Below are 12,403 nucleotides of genomic sequence, written 5' to 3'. Positions count from 1 at the left end.
TTGTTTCACCAGCCATGGCCTGAAGATTAGAGAAGCAGCCCTGGTTCGATTCCCTGGAGCGGCAGGAAAATCCATGGCTGAAGTGTCCTTGAGCAAGGCACCCAAACCCTAACTGCTTCTTCAGCAATGGGGATGTGCGTGTGCTCGTTGTACGTCACTCTGGACAAAAGCGTCTACTAAATGTCTCATGCAACGTTTAGGCAGCCAGGGGAAGTTCGTACAACCACCTGTGTGCTGGTATGGAGACGAGTGTTCATGCTTGTCCCTTTTGCATCTTCATGGGTGTCTCCCATGGTATATTGGTAGTCTAAAGATGGCAGGATTAGTCCACTGTCATCAAGTGGATGTGGTCCATTTATGGCCGTGTAGGAAAGCCTCAGGGTTTGATACAGTACATTATTTACAAGCAACTACAGGAAACAGCTGCAGTAAACATGAGGAAGCTCTGAATGTATACAAGTGGCCAACCTGAAACAAAACTCTCGATTCATCCCAAGATGAGAACGATAACTTCTTGTCGAACTCTACAATGAAGTTTCATGTACGCATCAAGACATACATTTTCAGGCACTTCTTAAAGGAACTGACAAGATAAAGCTGAGAACATGCATATTTAGAAATATTTAGCCGATCAATCTCACTAGTTTTAGCTTTAGTTGATGATCTACCATCCGTAAATGTGAGAGACATTCCAAAAGACGATCAGCAATGAGAGTGTCTAATGGTGGGAAGGAAAGAATGAATGTGTTCATGTAACTGTAGTAGGAGAACGATACTTTAACAAGAGAAAGTAAAAAGAAATGGACCAGGAACTGGGCACCGAAACTTGCCAGGAGAAACTCGAACATTGCTGGTCTGGAGAAAACGGGTAGATTAACAAACTGACTCAGGTTTCCAGTGAGAGAGAAAAAGTGAATCAGGTCATGGTACACTGAATGACCAACGGTTTGTAGACCCCTGACTATGATCTTGGGTTGTTTTTAACAATCTAGGTTATCCACATCTTCCATCTTATATGATCATACATGCACATTTTTATATTAACCTTTACAGTGGGGCAAAAAAAGTATTTAGTCAGTCACCAATTGTGCAAGTTCTCCCACTTAAAAAAAAGAGAGAGGCCTGTAACTTTCATCATAGGTATACCTCAACTATGAGAGACAAAATGAGAAAAAAAAAATCCAGAAAATCACACTGTCTGATTTTTAAAGAATTTATTTGCAAATTATGGTGGAAAATAAGTATTTGGTCAATAAAAGTTCATCTCAATACTTTGTTATATACCCTTTGTTGGCAATGACAGAGGTCAAACGTTTTCTGTAAATCTTCACAAGGTTTTCACACACTGTTGCTGGTATTTTGGCCCATTCCTCCATGCAGATCTCCTCTAGAGCAGTGAAGTTTTGGGGCTGTCGCTGGGCAACACAGACTTTCAACTCCCTCCAAAGATTTTCTATGGGGTTGAGATCTGGAGACTGGCTAGGCCACTCCAGGACCTTGAAATGCTTCTTACGAAGCCACTCCTTCGTTGCCCGGGCGGTGTGTTTGGGATCATTGTCATGCTGAAAGACCCAGCCACGTTTCATCTTCAATGCCCTTGCTGATGGAAGGAGGTTTTCACTCAAAATCTCACGATACATGGCCCCATTCATTCTTTCCTTTACACGGATAAGTCGTCCTGGTCCCTTTGCAGAAAAACAGCCCCAAAGCATGATGTTTCCACCCCCATGCTTCACAGTAGGTATGGTGTTCTTTGGATGCAACTCGGCATTCTTTCTCCTCCAAACACGACAAGTTGAGTTTTTACCAAAAAGTTCTATTTTGGTTTCATCTGACCATATGACATTCTCCCAGTCCTCTTCTGGACCATCCAAATGCTCTCTAGCAAACTTCAGACGGGCCTAGACATGTACTGGCTTAAGCAGGGGGCACTGCAGGATTTGAGTCCCTGGTGGCGTAGTGTGTTACTGATGGTAGCCTTTGTTACTTTGGTCCCAGCTCTCTGCAGGTCATTCACTAGGTCCCCCCGTGTGGTTCTGGGATTTTTGCTCACCGTTCTTGTGATCATTTTGACCCCACGGGGTGAGATCTTGTGTGGAGCCCCAGCTCGAGGGAGATTATCAGTGGTCTTGTATGTCTTCCATTTTCTAATAATTGCTCCCACAGTTGATTTCTTCACACCAAGCTGCTTACCTATTGCAGATTCAGTCTTCCCAGCCTGGTGCAGGTCTACAATTTTGTTTCTGGTGTCCTTTGACAGCTCTTTGGTCTTGGCCATAGTGGAGTTTGGAGTGTGACTGTTTGAGGTTGTGGACAGGTGTCTTTTATACTGATAACGAGTTCAAACAGGTGCCATTAATACAGGTAACGAGTGGAGGACAGAGGAGCCTCTTAAAGAAGTTGTTACAGGTCTGTGAGAGCCAGAAATCTTGCTTGTTTGTAGGTGACCAAATACTTATTTTACCGAGGAATTTACCAATTAATTCATTAAAAATCCTACAATGTGATTTCCTGGATTCTTTCCCCCAATTCTGTCTCATATAGTTGAAGTGTACCTATGATGAAAATTACAGGCCTCTCATCTTTTTAAGTGGGAGAACTTGCACAATTGGTGGCTGACTAAATACTTTACCCCACTGTACATCAAGTTTAAAAAAGACTGTCTTATGAAATGTTTTTACACGTCTCTCACCACAAAATGCTGTGTAAGGGAGGTTATCTGCAATCTGGCAATATCAGAATGTGACTGTGGGATGCTCTGATTTAGCAATTTGCAAATGTTATTATTTTACTTGCTGCAATTTTAAAACCAGATTACTCAATAACGCTGTGTCATACGGAGAAATTACTAGAATCATCAGAAATGTTAAGTTCTGCTTTTACTGTGATGTGTGGTATATTGTGAAGTAAGAGGGACTTCGTGACTTTGACATTTAACTCAAACAGGCGTATGAAAAAATTAGCAAAGATATTACTCCGCAAAACTTTCATCTGTAGTCATAGCATGATTATTTTGGTATGTCCAAATACTGTACATACAGTATCTTGCAAAAGTATTCATCACCCTTGGTGTTTGTCCTGTTTTGTCGCATTACAAGCTGGAATTAAAATGGATTTTCAGGAGCTTAGCATCATTTCATTTACACAACATGCCTACCACTTTAAAGGGTGCAAATTGTTTTATTGTGACACAAACAATAATTAAGATGAAAAAAAACAACCCAGAAATCTGGAGTGTGCATAGGTATTCACCCCCTTTCATATGAAACCCCTAAAGAGCTGCTCCAACCAATTCACTTCATAACTCACATAATTAGTTGATTAAGATCCACCTGTGTGCAATCAAAGTGTCACATGATGTCTGTATAAATCAACCTGTTCTGGAAGGACCCCGACTCTGCAACACTACTAAGCAAGCAACATGAAAACCAAGGAGCCTCCAAACAGGTCAGAGACAAAGTTGTGGAGAAGTATAGATCAGGGTTGGGTTATAAAAAATATCCCAAACTTTGAATATCCCAGGGAGCACCATTAAATCCATTATAGCAAAATGGAAAGAATATGGCACCACTACAAACCTGACAAGAGAAGGCTGCCCACCAAAACTCACAGACCGGGCAAGGAGGGCATTAATCAGAGATGCAACAAAGACACCAAAGATAACACTGAAGGAGCTGCAAAGATCCACAGCGGAGATGGGAGTATCTGTCCATAGGACCACTTTAAGCTGTACATTCCACAGAGTGGGGCTTTATGGAAGAGTGGGCAGAAAAAAGCCATTGCTTAAAGAAAAAAAAAAAAAAAAAAAAAGGTTCACGTTCCAGCAGGACAATGATCCTGAACATACTGCTAAAGCTACACTGGAGTGGTTTAAAGGGAAACATGTAAATGTCTGGAATGACCTAGTCAAAGCCCAGACCTCAATCCAATTGAGAATCTGTGGCAAAACTTGAAGATTGCTGTACACCAACGCAACCCATCTAACTTGAGAGTTGGAGCAGTTTTACCTTGAGGAATGGGCAAAAATCCCAGTGGCTAGATGTGCTAAACTAATAAAAAGACATACCCCAAGAGAGTTGTAGCTGTAATTGCAGAAAAAGGTGGCTCTATAAAGCATTGCCTTTTTTGGGGGGGGGGGAATACTTATGCACACTATTTTTTCCATCTTATTGTGTCACAAAAAACAATTTGCACCTTTAAAGTTGTAGGCATGTTGTGTAAATCAAATGGTGCTAACCCTCCAAAAATCCATTTTAATTTCAGTTTGTAATGCAACAAAAGACAAACACTGAGGGGGATGAATACTTTTGCAAGATACAGTATATGACTAGCATCAGTATAAAGCTCCAGTTCAACTCTTTGTGATATGTGGTTCACATCTATGTACTGACAAGTTCATGGGTAATGCATGTGGAGATGGACACAGAGCTGTATGCAGATTGTAACTATGATAAAATTTTATGCTGATTCTAAATTATTTTTCTTGCCAATACTTCGTTGTTGAGACAAGCAACTTGTACTGTTGAAAAGGCCAAGTTGCGCTGTTTCATGAGATATGTGCTGCAATGCAGACTTCATGAGCAATTCAACCAAGAATGAGGGATGCGAATTTGGATGCAATCCATGTCCGTTGGGTTCCAAGGGTTAACCAAGTACATCGTTCATCCTTTTGGTTTTGCATCTTGTCTTCCAGGATTTTTCTTATTCGTCGAGTTGTTCACTGGAGGAATGTCCATGACTGGCAGCCCATACATTAAAATCTAGATAATAAGATGCAAGTTTTGCACAACAAGAAAGTGAATCAAGAGACCTTTAAACTGTAATAACATGTAATGAAGGAAGGGGAAAGTGTCTTCACACTGAATGTTAAGGCAAACCACTCAGAGTAGGAAAGACGTTTTGAAGGGGAAAACGTATTGTTGATGTAGGGAAACCAGGGTCTGGAAGTACAAGCAGATGAGCTATTACGCCTTTGTGCGTTTTAGATTTAAGACAGTGTGTCCGAAACTAATTTCATGTAAATCATAATACCACGTCGATGTAAAATATGTCCGCTGAGAAAGAACAAAAAGAAAACAAAACTAGATAGAGGCTGTGACTAAAGTCACAGTAATTTGTGTTAACTGACCTTTGTCAATTGATGGTCAAGGAAAAGTTGTGCTCTGCCGCCCTGAACAAACCCCCTCCCAACCCTGATTGAAAAAAAAAAAAATCATGAAAATTGGCAGAGTTATCAGTGATATGGGGGTGGGGGTTCATGGATCAATCCTGTTCAGTGATCCAGATCACCACCAAAAGTCATAGCAATGTAATTCAGCCCAGAGGTATTCTACATGTGACATTTGGTGATGATTGGTTGAAAACTGAGGGAGAAAGAGCATCCTTAAAAAAAAAAAAAAAAAGGTAAGAAGAAAGATCCTGAGTGAGAGTAACAAAACTTAAAAATGCTGAATAGATTAAGAGAAGAATAAGTGCTTAACTCCATCCTTACCTTATTAAGAAGTCCATTCTCTTTGAAGGGAACTCCTCCCACAGTTAGGTTAAGCTCATGTATGCCTTTCTTCAGAGTAAAAAGATCTCCATTCACTGCGATCTTCATCACTGCCTCCCTGTCAATCTTTATCACAAGGCTTCGCCCCTGCTCTTCTACGGAGATCTAGCAGACGGTTGGACAAAGTCAGTCAATTTTTTAGCACCATTAAGCTTCTACTTGTTTTGAACACAAAAGTACAATTTATAGAATTGTTGATGTAAAATCACAGTATATCCATGTGTTACTGATAATGTACATTTCCCACAGGATTAAAATGTACTGAAGAAAAAGTGGCTAGTAGTGAGGTTCACATATATCCAGGCCTCAACATTAAAACGCATATCCTGGACCAATTTCGTGTTTTTTTTTTTTTTATGAAAGTATGTCCCTTTACACACTCATCCAGAAGGGTAATTTTGCACAAGGCCATCTGTCTACAGCAGAAAAAAAATTAAAACAAAACGCATCTGGAAAAATCTCAAGGGAGTCTGGAGCCAGATTCGTGACGTCACCTGCAGAAGCGCCAGCAGGCTGCGCGAGCTTTGCACGGTTTCAGTGCACAGCCTGTGTAGACCAAGTTTAGCAGCTAGCAATTTTGCATTGACATATGGAATTGTCACCTGAGTGCTAGATGGAACTGTGTCTTTTTTCAGATCAAGTTGCCTTGCAAAGCCCATTTCCCACTGCAAATAGTTCTCAAAGTCGTTGGGCCTTGTGAAGCGAGCACCACAAGTAATGCTGTAGTCTGTAGCATGTAGCCAATTTTTCCAGGTGCCTCACACGAAGCGCTCCCATTTCTCCCTCATTGTCCGGTCTTTTGGGAAACGATGAGTACTAATCCCATCAAGATTGGTGTTGCTACACCCTCCTACGATACATCTGTTAACCATTTTAATAATTACGCGATAACGTTGAAGAAATTTGCAGAAAACCACCAGGTCGTTTTCTCATAAACAAACCAGTGCTGGCGTAGGATTCAGAGGGAGGCGTCCTGCACGCGACGTCACGAAAATCAATGTTTGCCGGGAAATCCAAATGCCGAGTTTTTTCAGAGGCGGACCAATTCGCCTCAAATGGCTTGATTTCAACTGAATTTTTCTGGTATTGCGCAAGGTAAAAAAAAAACTGCACAAAATGCAACAGATATTTGCCCAAAAGTTTAATATAAAATAGGAGAATTACATTGATCTTGCTCCTGAATTTACCCGTGATATGCACTTTAACTTCTGACACCTTAAATGGCCTCAAAAGATTTTTGCCCCCCCCTTGAATTTCCTTTTGCCCTAAAATTTTGCGGTATATATGCAAGACTTATGTACAGTACTAGTACGTAATACGTCTTTTTAGGACACAAAAACACACTGTTTTGCCGATAACAATGACTAGCAATATTGCAAAGATGAATTATAAAACTAAATCACAAAACAGGAGTCTGTACTGCAGTACTGTCTTACCAACCATCTTCACTTCACATGCATGATGGGCCAATGTCAAACAATAAATGGGGTAAGATATATTTATCTATGGGATAATTCACTATGTAAATGATCTATATTTACTGTAGAGGGTGTGGTTTACTATCTGAGACACAAAAGCATGTCTTTCTATTCACTGATCGTACTTGCCACTAGCTTCTTTTTTTTTTTTTAAACATATATATATGTGGACGTCCTGGATTCAACCCGGGAAAATGTAAAGGGCACCAGTGACCACTCGTAGTGATGAAAAGCACAAATGCGCACGCGCACCTGAAGCGAGCCAATCAGAATTGCCATTACAAATCAGGAAGAAAAAAAAAAAAAACCTACCAAAACGGTGATCACAGGGGAAGTGAGGATGCTGGTTAATACGTCTTGTTTTTGTACTGTACTCGCTCAAAAATAATTTTTGTGCTTAAAGAAGCTGACCATAGGTATACCCAAACGGGCCTAACTCGCTAAAATATTTCTGCCCGAGCATCTTCATTGGGCAAATCGGGCAACGCCTGGCGTCGAGGCTTGATATATCCTTAATATACATCATGGCTTACTCAGAAAAGACTGAAAGAGCCCTCAAGTGTTGCTTACCTTGTGCCACTGCCCATCATTAACTGAAGGGCCGCTGCTGGTCACCCGGCTCACAGCTCCGTATTTCAGCTGCAGCTCCAGTCTCCCGTGGTGGATTCCCAATACGATCCAGGAGCTGTTTAAGTGACCACCAGCGAAGAAGATAACTCCTTCAGTGTCATAAGTCCTCAGGTCAAACTCTGCTTTGAAGCTGGATGGGAATAGAGACTGAATATTAAATCAGTACGCAAGCTAGTGTAGTCTCATAATAGAACAAAAAGAAAAGTATGTATTCCCTTACAAAAAAGAAAGTTTATTCAAGTGTGCTTCTAGTATACTACTTTTAAACTAAGAGAGTATGCTTTCAGTTTACTTTTTATTTACTTATGCCGCTTTTCCACTACAAACGCGGCTGAGTTGGGCTGAGCCGTGCCGTGCTGAGTCGAGCTGAGCGGGGCTGTTGGAGTTGCATTTCGACTACAACCGCGCTGAACCGTGCTGGCTGGAAGTGGGTGGACACATTGGGTGGAGTTAGCGAAAGTGGGTGGACGTCACGTGATGTCGTTAGGCGGCGCAAACAGTGACATCAGTGATCTTTTAAGCGGTAGTCTCACGACCCGGATAGTAAACAATAAACATGGAGGACATGGAGTCGTTAGTGTTGCTTGTCTTGGTGCTGTGGCTTGTTGTCACCAACAACGCCAACAGATACTGGTAAGAGCGTATAGATGAGGCGAGGCGCATAAGGCTTCAGAAATTCTCGTAATTCGTAATTCTTCTTCTTCCGGGTTTACGGTGTTTACAGATCCCAGCGTGCTCGCGGGGCGTGTGTGGGCATGTGAGGACACTCCTCCTCACCAATCAGTGCACAGGGGAGTGTCTCCTCACGCCCCTAGCCCCACTCGGCTCGGTTTGGCTCGCTTCAGCGCCACTCCAAAACCGTGTGAGTTTTGGGTGCTAAGCAGGGCTGAAGCGAGCCGAGTCGTGCTGCTCTGAGGTAGTCGAAATGCGAGCCGTGTCGGGCTGAAGCGAGCTGAAAAAGGGTAGTGGAAAAGGGCCATTAGAGATATACTTAGTTATACATGAGTATACTTGGCTTATACTGAAAAGTTTAAAGCAGATACGCAGAGCCATGGCCTCACTTTTGTTTATAAATGCCTTGAGACCTCAAGAATGGCACAGGAATAGTTTTAAGCATTAACAATAAATCTAATATAGTAATTAACGATTAAAGTGATTTATATAGGTAGCGGTCTGAGTGAATGACTTTGACATCCACAACGTCACAGCAGGAAGTCTATTGGCCTCATCACCATTTCCGCTATACTAAAACACAGCTGACTGCAACTCCGATCCTCCATTTTGAGCCAATTTATCGCCATGCCACGTAGATGTGTTGCTGGCGGATTTACGTTGCATTCATGGCCCAAGAATGTTCAAACTGCAAAGATTTGGACGCGTTTTGTAAGAAGTTCACAGGCACATTGGGCGCCTACGAAGTGGTTTCTCCTCTGCTCTGCACATTTTACTGAAGACTCGTACGAGACCTTTGATCTGTTGAGGAGCGTTGGCTGTAAGCCCGTATTGAAAGAGGGTGCAGTACCAACAGTTAAAGAAAAACTACAAGAAAAGGAAAGCAAGTTTAGTTGCACTAGTTCTCCCGGAGCGTGAGCCGAGGGTTGTTGGTAAAACCTGGGACGGGACATATCACTCGGGCAGTGACCTCCCCACAGTTGTTGCCAAAACCGGTGACGTCCCGTTCCGTCCTGGGTTTTAGTAATTGCCTGAGCCAAGCAGTAATGGCGGAGTACTCAGTATGGAGAAAATGGAGAATGAGTGAAGCAGCCGTCTGATTTCTCCACTGGATATTGCTGCCATCTCGCCCTTACGTGGAAGAAGCGAATGAACAGAGAACTGAACGAACAACTGAAAATCAGATTGTTTCAAAACAAATCGGCCACAAGATCGGCCTTCAAGAAGCGAGAACACAGATGAATAAGCTCCAGCTCTCATTTGGATACACAACAAAAACACAGTCACTACGTTTACATGCACATAGAGAGAATCGAATTTCTGCCGTTGCTCGACTGAAATCGAAGTTCAAAATGCCATGTATACACCTTAATTCGGCTGAAATTGAACCGAACTTGATTTCTCGGAATCGAGCTACACGACCTAGTTTATGCGATTTCTGCCGAGCTAGTTTGTGCATGTATACCCTATCGAGCTACTTGTCGAGCTACTTCCGGAAGTGACGAGTGACGAGACCACAAGCAGGAAACACAAGAGCCTCGGTCGGCATGACAACGAATCATGACAACGACATGAATCTTTTCTTTTTGTGGCATTGTTTGCACTGTTAAAATTTAGCTCACTTACTGTATCACCAAATACATCTGTACAGCTGTTGCATAGCTGTGAATTGTGTACATAAACAAGTCATTGTATTTGTGTGTGTGTTTATATGTCCAACATCTGAAGAATGTCAATAAAAACAAAACAATTGAACTTTTTGTGTGTTTATTAAGACATAAGTTAAATTGTAAGCAAAAAAAAATTTTTTTTTTGTAAGCAAAAAATGGACTTTAGAAAAATATTATTGTGCAAAATAAGTTGTCTTACAAAACAGTGGTCTGCGCCGGACAGTTTGTAGCCATAGTCTTAAAAAAAAAAGCCTAACAGCTTGAACACGGAACTGCTAGTGTTGCCAGATTGGGGGTTTTAAGTGCATTTTAGCGGAATTGAACACGTTTTGGGCTGGAAAACGTCAGCAGTATCTGGCAACACTATAAGCTCTTCTTCATGACGACAACCGGAAGTGTACCAACACGATGGGGCGTGTAGCGCCACGTGTGGCTCGGGTGCACAATGCACCTTGCACAATAGCCTGATTTCACTTCTGCATGTAGGATTGGATTTCTCTGGCACCCCTGCTGGGACCCTTTGCTCGATTACCAACAGCAGCTCGATTTGGACGTGCATGTAAACGTACTGACTGTTTACCTGCATTTAGATTAATACATGTAACTTGTATTGTGTGTTTAAAGCTCATAGGCAACGGTTTTAATTTTATGCACATTTGAAACTTTATATGTTAAAAAACCCCTCTGTAATTTTCTTCTGGTCCAAAGAAGTATTGTTAATAAGCAATAATTAAAATAAGTTAGCGTGGGTAGGGGGACGAATTTCTGTTCGGCTATTTCCGTGACCACTCAGCACGTGACGTCATTTAAGCCAAACAAACCGCTTGAGTTGAGTCCACTTCCGTTTACTTGCATTGCCGTTCGGCTTGAGTGCAGACGTGCGTTCAGGAGTTTCCAAAGAAAAACCCCATGCCTTATTGTTGTGCAGTGAACTGTAACAACGGGACCAGTTCAGGAAGAAGTTTTTACCTTTTTTCCGAGAGAGGAGAAGAGGTGGCGCGAGAAGGTTGGCTTTTTCCGAAAGAGGAGAAGAGGCGGAGTGAGAGGGTTGGCTTTTTCCGAAAGGGGAGATGAGGCAGAGAGAGTGGATTGTGTGCATGAAGCCAGAGGGTTGTTTTTTTTCCGGAAGAGGAGACGAAGCGGAGTGAGTGGATTGTGTGCGTGAAACAAAATCAAGCAATCAAAGAAGAAACAGAGCAGTGACACTCAAGCAAAAAGATGATTGGAGGTAAATATTTTTACTTCCGTTTGCAATTGACAAGTCAAGAATCCTGAGGGATCCTGTACAATCATTGTGGAAATGAGACAAAGGGATATTTCCTCGCTTAGAGTAGGCTATAAATAGTATAATGCTGCGGATGGCAGGCTAACGTGGCTTACCAGTGCGCTGTCCAGTAATCGTTACCTACCGTATATCCACTAGGGAGGGCGGTTTAATTATTCTACAAAAGGGCTGTTATTTAGTATTACGACGAAAGTAAGAATTTATTATAATTACCAGGATAAATCATTTGGGCGCAAGTCTTGTTGAGGTCCGGGGTCACTGCGATCAGAGTCGGCCGAGTCGCTGCCTGATTCCGAGGCCACACGGTCAAACCAGTGAGCCACATTCACCGATTGCTTCACAACGGCCATCGGTTCATACATACATGGTTTCACCTCTCGATATTCAATTTGGAGAGTTTCTACTTCAAAATCGCTATCAGACATTTTACACAACCTCTCACGACCAAAGTCCGTACACGTTTACTCGGTTCGCAAGTAAAAACAGAGCTGCTCCCAGTCTGTTTGGCTTAAATGACGTCACGATGACGGTCCCCTGGCAATGAAAGTGCGCGTAAGTGAGATGTAAACAAAAATTTGGAAATTGGGCAAAACAGTATATTTTAACCGTTTTATTCAATTTTAGGGTGCAAATTAGACACCAGGAAGATTGAATTCGCTTTTTGGGTCGTTCTTCTAGACCAGGGGTTCTCAACCTTTTTCAAGCTGGGCCCCCCCAAAGCTGGTTCATTGCAGTTGGAGCCCCCCCCCCCACACACACACTTACCGGCCCCACCCCCACTACACCACCTTGCATAGATAGATAGACTTATTTTTAGGCCCACACTATTATTATTATTATTATTATTAGTAGTAGTAGTAGTAGCGGTAGGTAGGCCTATCATCATTACTAGGCTATTGTTATAACTGGAAGTAGCATCAGACTTCTAATGTGAGCTTGCAGGCATCATTATTATTACTATTATGAGTAGTGGTAGGCCTATTATCATTACTAGGCTATAGCTATACAATTATGAGGTTACATGTTTTGCTGTTATTATCATCATCATCATCATCATCATCATCACCACCACTAGGCCTATTATCATTACTAGGCTATTGCTATAACTGGGAATTGG

At 42.1% G+C, this 12,403-nt stretch overlaps 1 protein-coding gene across 1 annotated transcript in view; it reads right to left on the bottom strand.

The window, feature by feature from the left end:
* gas6 (growth arrest-specific 6) overlaps nt 1-12,403 on the bottom strand; it is a 56,580-nt gene that overhangs the window by 16,473 nt on the left and 27,704 nt on the right. Inside the window, exons 10-11 of the mRNA XM_060898660.1 lie at nt 7,600-7,789; nt 5,492-5,656 (exon numbers count right to left, since the gene is read on the bottom strand). Coding sequence (XP_060754643.1) covers nt 5,492-5,656; nt 7,600-7,789 — 355 coding nt within the window. The remainder of the gene's footprint in view (nt 1-5,491; nt 5,657-7,599; nt 7,790-12,403) is intronic.

Source organism: Neoarius graeffei, chromosome 18, assembly GCF_027579695.1.
Source record: "Neoarius graeffei isolate fNeoGra1 chromosome 18, fNeoGra1.pri, whole genome shotgun sequence".
NCBI classification, from domain to species: domain Eukaryota; kingdom Metazoa; phylum Chordata; class Actinopteri; order Siluriformes; family Ariidae; genus Neoarius; species Neoarius graeffei.
The sequence above is the reverse complement of the archived record's forward strand: the minus strand, read 5'-3'. Positions and strand labels throughout refer to the sequence as shown.